This window comes from Toxorhynchites rutilus, chromosome 2 (assembly GCF_029784135.1).
Source record: "Toxorhynchites rutilus septentrionalis strain SRP chromosome 2, ASM2978413v1, whole genome shotgun sequence".
In the NCBI taxonomy this organism is placed as follows: domain Eukaryota; kingdom Metazoa; phylum Arthropoda; class Insecta; order Diptera; family Culicidae; genus Toxorhynchites; species Toxorhynchites rutilus.
The window spans coordinates 137,958,427-137,976,337 of record NC_073745.1 but is presented as its reverse complement, the minus strand read 5'-3'; the positions used below and the strand labels follow the sequence as shown (position 1 = coordinate 137,976,337).

Genomic DNA, 17,911 nt, shown 5'->3' with positions numbered 1-17,911 from the left:
TGAGTGGCACTTATTGATCCCCAATAGCACCCCTCCGTATCTGTCATCACGGTCCAAGCGTATAATATTGAAATCATGGAAAGAGAGATCATCTCGCGAAGAAAGCCAAGTTTCGGACAGAGCAAAAACATCACAATTGAATTTATGAATTAAAAATTTGAATGTATTCAATTTAGGGATGAGACTACGACAATTCCACTGTAAAACAGTGATATCTCCGACCTCTCTATTTAAATTAGACATCAAGAGAGATAATCATTGCAAGGAGGGGCCATGTTTGCATCAATTGTTGCAAAATTGTCTTTAATACTGGAAGCATTGAGATGACAATGGTTCTGATGGAGTCGGAAACATTAAAACACTTGAAGATTTGATCCAGAAGGTCAGACAACTTTATAAATCCCGATTGGGAAGTTGAACTGGACGAAAAAATAGGGACAGTTGGGGTTTTTGATGTTCCCTCGAGTGCTGGGTCGTTCGAAGGTGAACTATTCCCACGGAAGCCAGGAGGAACCTGATTTTGCTTGTCCGCGGCACTCGATTTTTTAGGCAAGCTAACAGGGGGTATCACCGGGGGGACTTGTTCTTGAACTTTGGGAGTGGTCACATTCTTGCGCCGGGGATTCCCTTTGGAAATAAACGGTGTGTCCCCGCTAGCTGTGTCCGCTTCCATTTCATCAACTGGCAACGAGGAAAAAGTATTGTGTGTTGAGATTGGTTGTTGTTGTTGAGTCAGTGGAGAAGCGCCCTTTAAAATTTCCGCAAATGTGCGCTTCGAGCGTTCCTTTAAAGAGCGCTTCTGTTTCTCCCAGCGACTCTTATAAGTTTCACAAGCTGAGAGCGCGTGTGGAGTTCCCCCGCAATATGGACATTTATGCTCAGTCGCACTGCAGGATTCCCCCACATGTTGCTCTCCGCAAGTTGCACAGCGCTCCTTGTTGGCACAATAATCTGAAGTGTGACCAACTGACTTGCATTTGTTGCAAGTCATGGGCTTTGGCACAAAGAGTCGCACCGGCAGTCTCAATTTGTCCACCATAACGTAGTCAGGGAGAGCGGAACCAGCAAAAGTTACTCGAAACGAGTCGGACGGCGTGAATTTAGTTTCTCTCCCTTCCTGGGAGACTTTGCCTAATTGGCGACAGTCCAAGATCTCGACTTCCATCGAGGGGAGCTTCTTGAACTTTCCATTTCCTTTTTTAATAAATTCACACGTCAGACCCGTTTCTGTAATCACTCCCGCAATTTCTACGTTATGGCAGGGCACGTATGCGCGATATTCTAAAATGAACCGCTTGTCGACAACAATCTCGTTAGCTTGCTTCCGATCAGCCACGACAACACGCAGTTTGTTCGGGCGAACCTTGGAAATTTCGACCACGGAGGAATAATTTTTTGTCAAATCTTTCATGATCTGAATGACATTCAGGGATTTTCCTTTAGGTTTAGGTCGGAAGAAAACAACCCATGGGCCAGTTCCAGTTGCATTTTCTGGATAAACCTTGACACGGGGTGGAGACACAACAGGAGAGGAAAGTGGGGTCGATTGTTGAGCGGAAGCGGAAACAGCAGGGTTGGGTGGCGTGATCGGGAGTTCAGTGGGAGCGGGATCGTGAGGGGGAGCGAGAACGGGAGTGGGAGCGAGAAGGAGAGTGAGAACGGGAGCGAGAGGAGGAACGGTAGCAGGAGACTGAGGGGGTGAAGAGGAGAGGTTTGCAAATTTTCTTGAGGGGGGCTTGTTTAGGTGGGTTAATTCCTCCCCCGAAAAGACTTCTTCTGAAGGGGGAACGCGTTTAAGCGACTTCCCACCTCCCGTAGATGTGGAGGGATAGACAGTGGATTCAATCTCCATGTCAACGGGTTCTCCGCATTCTGCCATATAAAGTGGCAGATGTACAGTTTTTCAGTGATTTCTCAATCTTTTTTTCTGATTATTTCTTAAACTAAAAACCTTAATCTAATAAAAAATATACTTATATCGCACACCCGTGCGGTTGAATTAGAACGGTTCCCAGCGAACCGCGTGTCGATCGTACAGCACAGCTGCAACGGTGTATGGCTCCACAGTGCGATGATGATTTCGATGACGATGATATGGCGATAAACACGCCAGCACACAGCGCCCGCGATGCAGGTCTTCTTCCTTCCGCTTTGTTTGCTTCACACTATTGCTGTCCAAAAATCCCGTTTATTTCACCAGCAGCGAAAGTAACGGTATCACAACAGTATCACAAGATAACGGTATCACCAGACGGGAGAAAATACACCCGGCGGCCTCGACTTCACGAAGACGAATGTAGACCGGCACGTTACTGTGGATGGGAATCGCTACCGCTCAATGATAACCGAATATTTTTGGCCCGAATTGGATGATATGGACTTGGACAATATGTGGTTTCAACAGGACGGCGCCATAAGCCACACAGCGAATTTAACAATCGATTTATTGGAAACCAAGTTTGGTGAGTGTGTTATCTCATGAAATGGCCCAAGCAATTGGCCGCCTCGGTCGTGCTATTTGACGCCGTTAGACTACTTCCTGTGGGGCTACGTCAAGTCTATGATCTATGCCAACAAGCCAGCGAAGATTGATGAACTTCGTTCGAATATCGAACGTGAAATTGCAACAGTATCGGCTGATTTATGCTGGAAAACCTTCGAAAATTGGGTTCAGCGCATGGTTCCTCTTTGGTTAGTGATGACTGTATCCTCAGTTTAGGCATGAAACTCGCGCGTGGGTGTGTCATTTCAGTGAAAATGCTATCACTGTTCCTTCTTTAGGCCATATTTAGTTCTCAATCAGTTCAAATAACGCATTCGGGGTGGTTTCGACCAAGCTGTGCCATGTTGTAGTGTGTATCTCGTTCTACGCAGAGGATACTACACGTTTAAGCTCTTCAAATCAATCATACTGCTTGTAAGCTGCAGGAATGAAATGAAAGCTGGTTGATGAGGTTAAATGGATTTGCTATTGACTTAGTTGACAAAAAATTGTGTTAGTCCACAAAATTTTTGAAAAATAAACACAGAAAGAAGTCGTTCTTTATTTCTTTCCGATATTTTAGTAAAATGTTTCGAAAGCTTGTTTTGCACTTTCAGAAGTAGTGAAAAAAGATCTGCATGGTGGGGTACAATTTGCGTTTTTGAGTTTCAGTCATTGTATTTCATTAAAAGAAAAAAAAGTTGTAAAATGGAACAATTTTTTAGTGTGCGGTTAAAATGAACGTACAGGTGTTCATCATGCTAAATAATTAGATTTATATGTTATTTCATATCCAAATTAGATTGAATCATTATTGAGAAAGTAGGTATATGTATGCAATAATCTGGGCCTATTCACCTGGGGTAGTGATTAGAATTTTCTCATTCAGCCAATCCATGCCACACCGATATAGTGGTTCTAAGATTTTCGTGAAAAGTGTTAGGTTTTTTTCCTTATCGCAAAATATTTGACCTGTATTTTTCAAATTTTTCATTACGCTGTCCATTTCCATTTTAGAGTGGTCTGAAAAATCTAATTTTTCACCTTCTCCCAAAAGTGACATTTTCATAAATTCAAATTTTTTGCACTACTAGACCGATTTCGATGATCGACATATCAAATTAAAGTTAATTAAAGCTAACATTATTTGGAAAAATATTACACTTGCAAGAGAAATGGGTTTTGGTTTGGTAATTATCGATTGTATTTGTTTTTTTTTATTTTTATTTTTTCTTGAAAGCTGAGGATTTTTAACATAACATATGCAAAAATCAGATATGTGTTCTTTTTTTTATGTCGTGATTTTCCAAAGTTAACCGATGGTCTAAAAAATCATGTTTCCTCTTTTTTACAAAAAAATATGTTTTTCAAAAATTCATCACTTTTGAATACAGAATCGATTCAGATATTAAATTGAAGTCAATGAGCTAGTCTTCTTTGAAAGAAATTTACTATGAATTACTATTAGATATACTTGGATTCTATTCGAATAGATCTAGTCTAGTCGCATAAGAATATTGAAGGAACACTAAAAACGTGTAAACTTTGAAAAATCATAACTTAAAATCAAAAAAGAACACTTCTCTGATTTTCAGATTTGTGGTGTAAAAAATCCTCAGCTTTCAAGAACAAATCGGATCAGTGCTTCTTGCCTTTCAGTGTAGTTTAACCCGACAATTTATTTTCAGTCAGCACTGCTCTGGCAGACGATTTAATTTTCTCAGTTTTAAGAGATGGGATTGCTTGCACACATGTATATTTAAGCAACAGACTCGATATGACTTACAGATACTGCTCTCATAAAAAGCATCAAACTTCAATAATTTCTGGTGAATCCTGCTCTTCATTGTCAGCTTCTTCAGAAAAGTTTATTACGAGCTGAACTCGGGTTAAACTCGATTCCGTCTTAGAATTGAATACATTCCGAAATAATGTTGCATAACGAACATAGAAGCTAATTAATAGCAATCATAGTTATGAAATTCTTAGACGCACTGTAAGCAGAAGTCGTGTTTGGTACGACAAGGTATTGAAGTATAAAAAGGTTCCAGCACCGTACAGGTAAACCTTTTTTTGTGCGGGGGATAGGGACCGCACAAAAAAGTCGTATTAAAAAAAATCGTGCAAAACTTCACCAGCAGCTTTAGAAAATCGTGTTCGGTACACATTTTGAAAAAAACTTTTTTTGTGCGGTAGATAGGAACCGCATAAAAAAAGTTTCTCCCAAGAAAATAACTCAAATCCACGCCATTCACCGTTCAATTTCCTTTTGTTTCCCTGCTTTGCGATGGGACCAGGTGTATGGCACGATTATCGCTATCTCACTCTACCTACCGTCATCGCATATCTCACTATCCCTCTGCTGTAAAAGTTCATCATCGACACCATGATATGTCAGATGGTGGTAAATTGGTAATTCGCGATGGTGTCGACGTCTGGTGGCGACTTCAAATTAGGGCCATAATTTGTGTCCCAAACTCGTTAGTGTAATCTCTATCAGATCAGAAGACACGAAGCCGGTTTTTAAATTTTAAAATTTGAATTAAAATTTCCACATCATGTTATTTAATTACATGAAACACGTATTTCTAACTTTCATTCAACCATATGGCTACACAATTCCAAAATTGTTGCTGAATTTTTTCATTATAATATAAAATTGTCTTCATAAACAATTTTCGTATGAGACTTTTTCACCACCAGTAAACAAAAATGTTTTTAATTCAAATAGAATACTAATTTGACATGGAAAAGCTAATTTTCATTCATAATTTTAATTTTGAAAACGGTCATTCCGACTGAAAATCAGCTATTCGTTGACGCTCCCCTAAACTAGTAAACGAAGCACAATGCCGCCAACGCGGACCGCTGTTTTGAAGAAAACAAATACTTTTGATGTTTGAGATGTTGGCACCAAAAACATGGCGGGTGTCATACAGCTGGATGGGACACTTTGCCTTTTCGGTTGCGCGTGGCTGTTTTGTGCTTTAAGTTGCATGTCAAAACGTGTTGCTGTTAGAAATATTGTCATGCATTTTTGCTGAAAAACTTAGAAAAACTTTGAGCATTTGAGGAGAGGAGGGGAATGATTTCAGAATTGTATAATTGATACGCAAATATGTTTTTTTCGCACTGAAATGCATATAAACCATCAAAAAAAACTAAATGGACGATAACTTCGTCAAATATGCTTCTTTTCATACACCGCACAAAAAAAAACGCACAAAAAATAAAATCGCACAAAAAAAACCGCACATGAACCGTATATGCTGTACATGTATATGCTGTTGTAACGACGTTCGAGTAAGAATCGCAAACATTTGGGATTTAGCGAACACTGAATGATCAGTAAGATTTTCATTTGCACATTAGCAGAGTATATTGCACGGTGGTGGAAATGTTCGCGTCACGTAAATACTCGTGAGTAGGGTAACACGGGGTGATTTGGTCATATGAGGTGATTTGGACCACCCCTTTATCTAAAAAAATACGACTCAACTTGGATTTTTTATAATTTCCTTCTGTTGTTGAACCCTATGTACCTAAAGTAAAAAAACTTACTGGTATAACTTCACAAGTAGAGGGAAACGGTAGCATAAACACAGCAAGCACTTTGATCGTCAACAAATGTGAGTTTTCTGATAGTGGTTTTAAGGTTTTTCCGCTTAATTAGCGTGTACTTTTCGTGTATTGTGCAGTATAGTTCTGTTCGCCTACTAAAGAGGAACAATTTCATGTAGCGAAACTGTAAGTTTGATAACAATAAATTAAATTAAATGCAATTTAATTTTTGCGTGTTGTGTGGGGTGACATGGACACGTTTCTGTGGGGTCCTACAGGTTTGAGACTTTTCTTTGGTCTAATTGAGTCCAGATGCCGCTGAATTACAAAAAGAGGATGGACAGACAACGTTGGAAGAAGGAGTAGCTTGAAAGAGCAACGCAGGCCATCGAGAACGGATTTCCTTTGACCAAGCATCAAAAGTGTTTGAAAATGCTCGAACAACAGTGACCTGCACTGGACCAAATCACCCCACAGACGGACGGTCCATATCACCCCGCATCAAAAATCATCTCTTTTATTTTATGATATATTTGGTAGATTGAAGCTTTATATAATGATTAAACATTATTTATTGAGAGAAAACAAGTGTAGCTCAGTATACAATGTGACATTTTTTATTTAGACCGTATTGGAAATATTAGGTGATTTGCTTAGGTGGTCCAAGTTCCCCCCTTTTCCCCTATATGCCCACTTTTTTGATATTCGCTAGGTTCATGAGTTGATGATCTGCCTCACGAGTAAACGTATTCTCCATTGATTCGTACTCATGAGCTTGAGCTTGGGTAGACCGTACACTTCGTAATTGTTCTCCGTGATTGACCTGAATCAGCGAAATTTCACAATGAACACACCGAATGACGCTTGGGAGTAGCAAATCATTGCATTGTGCAAGTTTCGGTTACTCGAGCTTTAAATAGTAAATAACGACGCTGGCCACGTCCTTACAGTCACTCGAAGGGTCGCCTCTATAGCGTGGTTCCCTAGCGATTATCAAGGAAGGAATAATTGTTATCGGGGGAGGTAAGAACCAGGATTTACTTTGGTGAGTGATGTGATTAGGAGTTTATCAATTTCTTTCTTTGCATAATAACCATGGATTACAGCTATTGCAACCATCCTCTTAGGGGCTTTGGACTATCTGCTCTGGTTCTCAATATTTTCAGGTTCTTTTTCGGATATGCTACTATAGAGATCCGTCATTCGCAGGCGGAGTTCTACATTTATTCTTACTCATAAATCAAAATACTGAGTAAAACTGGATCTGTGCTACTCCTAAGTAAAATGTGTATATCGTATCAGGTATCAGATAAAATACTCTTGAATTTTCACTACCGATGATGGAAAAGAGCGAATCACAAATTAGAGTAAAGATGCGACCCGTTCAGCGTTCAGAAAGTCGTTGAGGACAGATGGATGCGGAACGGAATTCGTATCTGAGAACAAAGACGTGAAGCTAGATGTAAATGAACCTGATAGAGATATTTTTTGTTACTTGTTTTGAATTTGTCTTGCGTTACTTGAGAAGGGATGGTCCAAAAATTATATAGAGCCTGCCTTACAAGCCTGGATATGTACAAAAGTTTATATGATGCATCTCTCCGACTATTGAGAAATACTATCTTATGGTAAATCGAATCAAGCATAATATGTTGAGTTTGGATATGGTATGTGGTAACAAAACAAAGCTCGTTTCCATTCTCGAATACTCTTCTGGCCCTATTGACTCTCAACCTGTTGGGTGGATCAGATACTATCATACCTTTTCCTGTATGTCGAGTTTGCTCCTGCTCCGAGACGGGCCAATTGGGTTGTCTCATTTGTCGGGGTAGGTGCTGTGTGATGATATCATTCTTATTGCTGTCTTGCTGTTGTTTGGTTCTCTCTTTCCAGCAGCGGGGCGTATTGGATCGATTTGTGCCTACCTGTTTTCCGTTTGTGCCACTATGGAATATGGCAGCCAGCGACGACGACGATGATTGAGGACTTGTAGCGTTGTTGCCTGATGACGCTCGTTGTCATCATCGACCGTCGGAGGTGCGGAGGATTGATTGAAGCTGCTCCTGCGAGGTCGCCAGTTCCTCGCATACACCCATCAAGCGCTCACTGTGAGAGAGATTAACTGCAAACGACCAGTTTCAGTGGGGTCTAGAAGCTGTTAGTTTGCCTTTTTTTTCGCGGTGTTCGTACGTGATAAGCGCTAGTTCTCCGGTCCCGGATAACGGGATGAAATTGAGCGAGTGTTGGCTGATCCCAAATGATAAAAGTTATTCCGGAGAGTGCCTCTAGAATCTGTGTGATAAAATTATATTGTGTCATTTGTTGAATGAAGAAAATCTTCCAGTGCATGTGATCAAGTGTTTTTGGTTCATATTTTGATAAGATGTAGGTGTAGATGTAATTTTACGCCTTGCTTACTCAAAAGGAATGTTACATGTGATTCGAATTTGCACGACCCGAAGTGTGTTTAATCCGATTAATTAAATGTGCATCTAAACGAGAAGAGTGCATTGAATTGAAAAATAAGCAATCGCTAGTCAGAGTGCTACTAATAGTCTCCAAATATGGAACATATTCAGATGGAAACAATGGATAACGACGAATACGATATGGATATGGGCATGGCCCAAAACGATGAAAACGATCTGCCGCAATCAGCCGTACATTTTGCGGAAATTTGCGACGATGGCCCGGACGGAGACTTCAAAGAACACTACGAATGTAAGTCATTGCAGTTGTTTTTTTTAATCGGATACTTTTCCTTGAATTTACGGCGACACGAATTGTGGATGCAAATCATCATCCGACACAAGGTTGGAGTGAGCTGCCCAGTAATTATTTCATAACGGGAGAGAAATAATGAAATATTCAATATCACACCCATTTCATCTCATATATGCGATAGAGGCGTTCACCGGCATAATTTATTATCTCCTTCAACAGATTTGTCCAAACTTTAATGGTATTTACTTTTGCTATGGTTGCGTTGGGTTCCGATGTAGGAAAACAAACATCGAATTATGCCATACTCGTTAGAAATGATAACCACGTGACGACTGTGGGATACAGTCGTATCAACCAAAGAGCTTCTCAATCGATTTATGAAGCTTCGTGTTTGTGTGATGTTGATGTCATACAGGGGAGAAAGGGGTAATATGCTCTCATAATAAAATCTTGATTGTCTCCAAAATTAGGGTAACAACTAAATGTGTACATTGATTGGCTGAATAAACTGAAACCATTTCATAGTTTAGTTACCATACACCCGATTCTCGTAATACGTTGTTATAACAGATTTTGTAGATAGATTTTTTATGGAGTAAAACGCCGCAGCAGCACCGTAACGGCGTAGTGCATCATGCCCCATGTCACTCAAAATTAGAATTTAGAAATAGTGTACTACTTTTATACCCAACTAGCTGACCCGACGAATTGCGCTCCGCCCAAAATAGATTTTTTGATTTGAACACTCTCAAACATCCACGTTTTCTTACTAAGTGAACGTTAGTGAGTCCAATCACTGAACTCTTCATTGATTGATTACGCTTTGACCCTTTACAATTTCCTTTTACTATAAATTGTCTAGTACTTCTACAAAAATTCGTCCATTTTTTTTTCTCCCAAAATATTAGGCTGTCAAAAAAGTCCTGCGGTATTTTTTTTGAATTTTCATTTGTTCATAAAATTAGTTACAATCATCTGTTTTAAGTCAAATATGCGCCGTTTTGTTCGATGACTTGTTCCCAACGAGATGCCAACTTCATAATACCCCTGTTATAGAAGCTCGCTTCCTTATTGGCAGAAAACTCGGATAGCCAATTTTCACAGGCCTCTTTTGTGGCTAACTTCTGACTACCTAGCTCGTTCGCCATGGACAAAAACAGGTGGTAGTCACTTGGTGCAAGGTCCGGACTATACGGCGGATGCAAAAGAACCTCCCATCCGAGCTCCCGGAGCTTCTGGCGCGTCACCAAAGAAGTGTGTGGCCTGGCGTTGTCCTGATGGAAGACAATGCGGCCTCTGTTTATCAAAGATGGCCTCTTTTTCATGAGTGCTACCTTCAAGCGGTCCAGTTGTTGGCAGTACAGGTCCGAATTGAGCGTTTGGCCATAGGAAAGTAGCTCATAATAGATTATTCCTTGACAATCCCACCAAACTCACAGCAGAACCTTCCTGGCCGTTATTGAGGGCTTGGCCACCGTCTGAGCCGCTTCAGCGGGCTTCGACCACGACCGTTTGCGCTTCACGTTGTCATAAGTGACCCACTTTTCATCGCCAGTCACCATCCGCTTCAGAAACGGGTCGATTTTGTTGCGATTCAGCAGCGATTCACATGCGTCGATACGGTCAAAGATGTTTTTTTGCGTCAACGTGTGTGGCACCCATACATCGAGCTTCTTTGTGAATCCAAGCTTCTTCAAATGGTTAATAACGGTTTGATAACTTATCCCCAGCTCTTGGCCGATGCTACGGCTGCTACTATGCCGGTCTTTCTCGGCTAACCATCGTTGTGCGGTGGAAATGGAAACTGTATCGGGTCCATAAACTGCACAAATTTTATTGGCAGCTTGAGATGCATTTTTGCCTTTGTCATAGTAGTACTGTAAAATATGTCGGATTTTCTCTTTATTTTGCTCCATATTTGCGACAATATAACTCACGAACGACTTAACCAAACAAAACACTGTATTATAGCGCGCAAAAATACCTTTCCAACAAGCTATAGTATGACTCGATACAATGAATACAACTAGAACTATGCGCTTACAACGACACCTCGCGGAAATACAGCAGGACTTTTTTGACAGCCTAATATTATGTCAAAACCCCGTTAATATGGGTTGATACCGGGGAGCTTCACTAGTAGAACACAGTTATTTATGAAAAATACAAACCCAAGATGGCTGCCACTACAAAACGGCGGACTGTATGTTTTCTCAAAACTTCATTAACTCTTTGTGGTCGTTTGTCTGCTCACAGTCACCATACCTTTTTTACCGTTCTGGTCGTTTGTCTGCTCTCAGCCACCAAAGCAAGAAACCATGCTAATCTTATATTTTACTCAACCAAGTATCAGTTTATGCCTTTCTTAAATGAAGCTTGATATCTAGTGAACATGTTCACGAATCAATACAGTGCTTTTATGAGTAATAGATAATTAAATAAATTATTAAACAAAGTAGTCACCCACACAATATAGCGCACAGTGCGTTGAATGCATAGGAGTGTGAGACAAAAATCATAACTGCAGAATTTAGCCATTGTAACACTTTGGTGTGATCGAAAATATTGTTCGTAAGTATCAGAACTACTGTTTGCATGAATGTCTCATGTTGTTTGAATAATCGCATAAGTGTCTCAAGCGAAAAAATCTTTGATTATCCAAAGTGGAAAGTTCTAATCATTTTGGATTCGCAGAAATCATTATTTGAGTATCTACTGGTGCAAATTATGATGAAGTAGTTGCTTTTAAAGAGCAGAATAATTGTTTGCAAAATCTTAGTTTGTTGAAAGTGAAAAGTACTGATCTTTTCGGATATACATTGCTGGTATTAACTACAAACATTCATTGCATCAATGGCAAAAGTGTATCATATTCAAGGGATAGTAAAAATAAAATTATGTATTGATTATACTTCATATGATTTACTCTTGGAGAGTGTTTCGAAAGATTTCACACGAAGACGAATTACAGAATATATTTTTTATATAAAAACATCACATTAAAACACATTGTTAAGTTAATACATGCATCACTGCTTTCTCAAGGATGAATAATTCCGACCAGTGCGACACTCATACCCAAATTTAATACGACCGCAAAGGGTTAATATGGGTATCAAATGAAAGGGCTTGACTAATAGAATACGGTTATTTATAAAAAATGTAAATCCAAGATGGCTGCCACTACAAAATGGTGGACTATATATTTTCTCAAAACCCGATTAATATGGGTATCAAATGGAAGGGCTTGAATAGAAGGTCACAGTAGATCATGCAAAAACCAAATCCAAGATGGCCACAATCACAGAATAGCAAAATTACTTTATGGTTTTATTTAGCTTGAACTGTTTGTATGTCTGTAGGGTTGTCCCGTATTAAAAAAAAAATTGACCAATAGGAACTGACCGAATTTATAAAACACCATTATCTCTGCTGTCATTTTAAAACTGCTTATCTTGAAAACTTCAACTTGGCCGCCGCTACAAAATAACTGATTCCATATCATCTCAAAAAAAAAGGTTGATTGAGACATGTGTACCAAACGAACGAACTTGACTTGGAGAACACATTATGTATTTTCTACAATCCACTCAATATCGGTATCAAATGAAATTATTTGACTGATAGAATACAGTACAATGGTTTTATTGTAGAGAAATATTGTAATGAAACAGATAATAGAAATAAATTCTAATTCTAATGAAACAGATAAAATAAAATCGTGGGGCACGTTGAATTTCCATTATCCACAATTAGTGACTTCATGATATGTCCCACGATTTTATTTTAGTCTTATCAATGCTAGATTAATGAAGGAGAGGTGTGATAACTTCTAACTGCTACTTGCCTAATTATTTTATAGCTTTTAGTACATTATTATGTTTAATCACAATTAAACCGTTTAACTTAAAAAGTTTTTTCACTTATTTTTGAAGTAAAGTCCCATAAGTATGAATATTCGCCTGAACCATTCGTCAGAAAGCTACATAATTTGCAAATCCGCTGCTGTAGCACATAAAATTTTCGTCGAATGTAACGACTACTGTGCTCTGTTAAAAGGGATGCGAAAAAAATTACAAATATTCAAAATATACTGAATTCTTTCTTTACGCGACTGTTGCGGGCACGCAAAAAAAAATCACATGAAAAATTGCTTTATTCCGAGAGAATCGCGTAATTTCGAGAGAATCACGTAAAATAAAATCACGGAAAAAAATTGCGTAAAAAAGAATCCAGTGTAATGATTTTGATTCTGCAGAGACTTATCATGTTGTATCACTAAAAATCGAACTAAATCATTTCCATTGACTACAACTTATACATTTGATACAGGAGATTGAAGGAAACCGGCTGCTATACAAGCAGCGACACGACAAAGTCATTCTACGATACGACAACGCTCGGTCGCATATTGCGAAACCGCTTAAAGCATATTTGGAACGCTTAAATGGAAAGACCTACCTTAAATATAATATTCGACAGATACTGTCCCCTTCTTTAATCTTATGTTTTGATCATTTTTAAGCCCATATGGTGAGTCTCTTCCGGAAATAGCTGCAAGCTCGCTCACCTTATCGCGGTTTAAAGAAATCATCGCCTCCGTGGTTTTTGGACTCAAACGATAAGATTGTTGTGTGCGACAATCGAGTTCAAAAAATATTTCCGTTGATTGATGTCAGGACTACTAGGCAGCCAATTTTCCTTCTCCCAAAACTCTGGAACGTTTTTAACGGGTCATTTTTGCGTTTTTACTACATCTTGTGAACCGGAACTCCATCTTGTTGGAAGAATGTATGAAGTTGATTCAAGATTTACGGATAAAACACGGATGGGATTGGAAAATAGTAAAGGATTCATTAAAATGCTTTAATATAGATTACAAAATGTGCTTCCAACCGGTTCATTTGTTTTCAAACCTTACTCTAGAAGGTCGAAAAATAAGGAAGTGATTTTTCCCCGTTGTTGGATTTAAAATTGAGTGTTGGGATATTTCGGTGATTGGTTAATGTATATTCAAAGATGTATTTTCTATGTTTGTGATGCCAATAAAGCGATATGCTGTTAGAAGCTGGACGTGTAGATGCTCTCTCTAAAACCTGGTGGTACGTTTTTCTCAGGATTTGGTGGACCGATCTGAAAAATCATAAAACATTGAAAAATTGAGATATCAAAAAACGATTCCCCCTCAACATTGTAGTAGATAACCCGATTTTTAAATCCCAGGTATGCTCCGATCCAATAATTTCGCAAATTCCATCATGTTGAACATTTTACCCGTACGCATAGAATAATTTTTTTTCAAATTTTGGATATCTTTTTGACGATAGTAACAAATTTGAGCTGAAAATTAAATTTAGGGGAAGTGGATGCATAGTGGTCACTCGTACATATCAAGCTAAATGGGATAGATCTCTGGGTTTTTTTTTCGTCCAAATTTGTTCAAATCATATTCGATTTAGTAGGTAAAGGTATGAAATAAGCTTGGTCTATTCACCTTGAGTCTCAATTTAAATTTTCTCAAGCATACAAAAACGTTGTAAGGAGCACATAACGTTCCGTATAATGAGGCATGGTTTAATTGGAGTGGCATATTTTTCCAGGGCCAAAGCCACAAAAGGAACTTCTTCAAAAGCAGAATGTGATGAGGTATATTGAACATTGTAAGTCGTTATGCATCTATGACCACTTTGCCTCGAAACATCAAAGTGATTTATATGATAATTAATCGCTGAGATCCAACAAAATATCTGTTCACCTCTCCTAGAATATGTGAACTGTCGTCCAAACTGATGTTTTTCCAACATATCAGATTGAATAAGCTAAATTTCACGAGAAATTCCTTAGATACCATTCGCACAGAACTACGGCCGAATGGCTATCGAAAGAGCAATTTCTGTTTTTATTTATATTTCGACATGCTACAACTCTACTGAAGTGCAGGGTGACTCAAAATTCGTCAAATTCTTCAAACATAAGGCGCCTATCAATACGGTGTCATTAGTCAATAGTTATACTACCAAACAAGCAGGTGACCACTTTGCCCCCACTACCTCTATTAGGACAACGAATGACAACTATTGAGCAGTAAAATGAAGCATTTTTGAACTACCGGATCAGGGCTCATTCACGACAGCGAAGAGTAACCTGGTATTAGAATCGCATCTTTTCATTTTGAAAAAAACATTTGATCTGGCCTAGTTTTTTTTGTCGGAAAATCGGAAAACCGGGAATAATCGAACCAAAGTCGTGACCTGCGTACGCAAAACCACTTTCCAACCCATGTTTGACTTAAAAACTTGCGTAAAAAGCACCATATGGTTCTACACTAAAAATAAACAAAATTAGTCCTTTACGTTATTATACACCTGGCACAAAATCTCCAAGAATGGGTTGCTTTCTCAAAGCGTGCTTCTAATACTATACCAGACGCTGTTGACATTCCGCCATTATTTATGCATGACCGAATATAAATTTGCTTCGTCAGCATTGCCCGTGTTTGTAACGGTGCTTCAAGAGAAGAAAGTATTAAATTGCTATGTGCCATATTTCCATGGCACGATTTCAGGTCAAGGATGAATCAAAATAATCTAACAATGATTTTCGTTCGTTTTCGAGATCTGAGTACTGAATGGATCATAAACAGTCAATCTGATATCCATAAGACAATAAATCTAAGCGGTTAGCTACAGGTATAAAATAAGAACATCAAATCAGCATGCACCAATCGCAAAGGTATCAATAATTGAGAGCTGAGGCACCCGTAGAGAATAATTAGAATAAATGCTTGATGCAGATAGCATCAAGCTCGTCATGACTCGGGATGCCGCGGGACAATCTATCGCAGCATAGATTCAATGAATATCGTCACGCTTTTTGAATTTTAAATCGATATGCTTCAATAGATTTAGGGCTATGGTTTCAATGTCTAGCAGCTACTTATTGTTTGCGAAATTCTATCCGAGCTGATCTGGAATGGCATCAGCCAGACTTGTGACCTTTTTCGTGAACTGCCATTCGGTAATACTTATTATTACTTCATTCGCTCACAAGCGATAGCAGACGTGGCACCGCTGGATAGTTTCGTGCGTGTCGTGTTGCCTCAAGTGAACTATCGTTCTAATCCAGGTGTGTCAAGGTCTCTTTATAGCACATAGTGGCTACCATTCGTGTGATGGGTTATGTTGCTTTCATTTTATTTGAATCTACGCGACGCACATTTTCAATTATATTAAAGGGTTCTTGGAATTTCGTGTAGCCTGTGGAATTATGCTAGTCACACTTATTCTACTTGTTAATTTGACTTATTAGATAGATTGATATAAATTAAAGGTTGAAGGTTTTAAAACATGTAAATTTTCTCAAATGACAAATACGATATAAACTTAAATGAACAACATTGACATAATGTACGAAAGACCCTCAAAGTAGCTAGACATCGCAAAAGAACATTTTGTACATGTTTGTTAAAGAAGATCAACATTTTTTCCTGTTCAGCTGTTACTAGAAACTTGAAGCTTTAGAGTGATTTAGACCACATCTTCATGTGTTAATTTTTTACAGAACTACAACGTTTGAACGTTCCATTACTGGCTCTCCTCCCCGACCCCAACTAGTCTAAGTAAATTCATACTTACTTCAGAAGAGGTGTAAGATTATGTGCTCTAGTGTATGTGTTGACTAGCCAAACTGTTGTAGAGTCCAAGTGGATTGCCTCCCGGGTGTCGGATATTCGTCCTAAAAAAATAGTAAGAATTGAATTGAATAGCAACCTTGATTGGAATTATATTAGTAGGGGAAAATGGGGGAATTTGGACCACCTAAGCAAATCGCCTAATATTTCTAAACCAATACGGTCTAAATAAAAATGTCACATTGTATACTAAGCTACACTTCTTTTCTCTCAATCAATAATGTTTAATCATTATATCAAGCTTTAAACTATTAAATATATCATAAAATAAAAGAGATGATTTTTGGACATTAAAATTTGGTGCGGGGTGATTTGGACCATCTGTGGGGTGATTTGGTCCAGTGTGTGTTTCATCGAAAAAAACTTACTTATGTTTATGTAAAGTATTTTGGAATAATGTTACAATCAGTAACAGTGTTCTGGGATCAATACCAGGTGTCTTGGCCAGATTCCAGACAAGAAAAATTGAATTGAGACCATCTCAAATTCTGCATGGATTTTTTCTTTGTTGTTCGAGCATTTTCAAACACTTTCTATGCTTGGTCAAAGAAAATCCATTCTCAATAGCCTGCGTTGCTCTTTCAAGCTCCTCCTTTTTCCAATGTTGTCTGCCCATCCTCTTTTTGTAATTCAGCGGCATCGAGAAAAACCAAAGAAAAACCTCAAATCTGTAGGAACACTTCACCTCACAGAAACGTGTCCATGTTACCCCAAACAACATGCAAAAATTAAAATGCAATTAATTTCATTTATTGTTATTAAACTTACTGTTTCGCTGCATCAAATTGTTATTCTTCTGTAGGCGAACAGAGCGTCACTGCATGATACACGAAAAGTTTGTTCAATCAGCGGGAAAAACCTTAAAACCACGATCGGAAAACTCACATTTTTTGACAATCAAAGTACTTGCTGTGTTCATGCTACCATTTCCTTCCACCTGTCGAATTTTACCAAAGTTTTTTTTACGTTAGTTACATACGGTTCAACAATAAAAGAAGATTATAAAAAATCCAAGTTGAGCCGTAATTTTTGAGATAAAGGGGTGATCCAAATCACCCCGTATGTCAAACTCACCCCGTGTTACCCTATTTGTTTTTATATCGGTGCTCCCCAAAAATGTGTCCGATATGCACGGAAGCAGAGCAACAACTGAACGCATCAGTTTGTTATTCGCTACTACGAAGTTCAAAGAAACAACATGAAGTAAATATTGCGATGAACGCTTCTAAGCATTCAAAAGAATTCAAAGAACAGGGAAAAGCCCATTTTAGTGTGCCTTAAGCTTTTTTTTTGTCTAAAATGAAAATGAAACCTGCTTATCTTTTGCGTCAACGGAATACAATATTTCAAATGAAATAATTTTAATCCTAACAAAATCATCAATGATTGCCATTAAATATTTCCAAATTTAGAACTACTTTCAGGGGTGCTAATCTGAAAAGGTTCTAACGTTT

General features: G+C 38.5%; 1 protein-coding gene and 1 long non-coding RNA gene across 3 annotated transcripts in view; one reads left to right on the top strand and one right to left on the bottom strand.

The window, feature by feature from the left end:
• LOC129770275 (serine-rich adhesin for platelets) overlaps nucleotides 1-17,911 on the top strand; it is a 156,133-nt gene that overhangs the window by 7,059 nt on the left and 131,163 nt on the right. Inside the window, exon 2 of one of the 2 annotated variants that reach the window (XM_055772998.1) lies at nucleotides 7,940-8,764. In XM_055772998.1, coding sequence (XP_055628973.1) covers nucleotides 8,608-8,764 — 157 coding nt within the window. In that variant the 5' untranslated portion in view covers nucleotides 7,940-8,607. Of the gene's footprint in view, nucleotides 1-7,936; nucleotides 8,765-17,911 lie in introns of both variants that reach the window. The other variant, XM_055772997.1, reaches the window with a different exon arrangement.
• LOC129770281 (uncharacterized) lies at nucleotides 13,235-17,380 on the bottom strand. Its single transcript, XR_008742083.1, has 3 exons — nucleotides 17,226-17,380; nucleotides 16,402-16,501; nucleotides 13,235-13,900 (listed from the first exon to the last, which is right to left on the bottom strand). It is a non-coding gene; the product is annotated as an uncharacterized LOC129770281 (long non-coding RNA).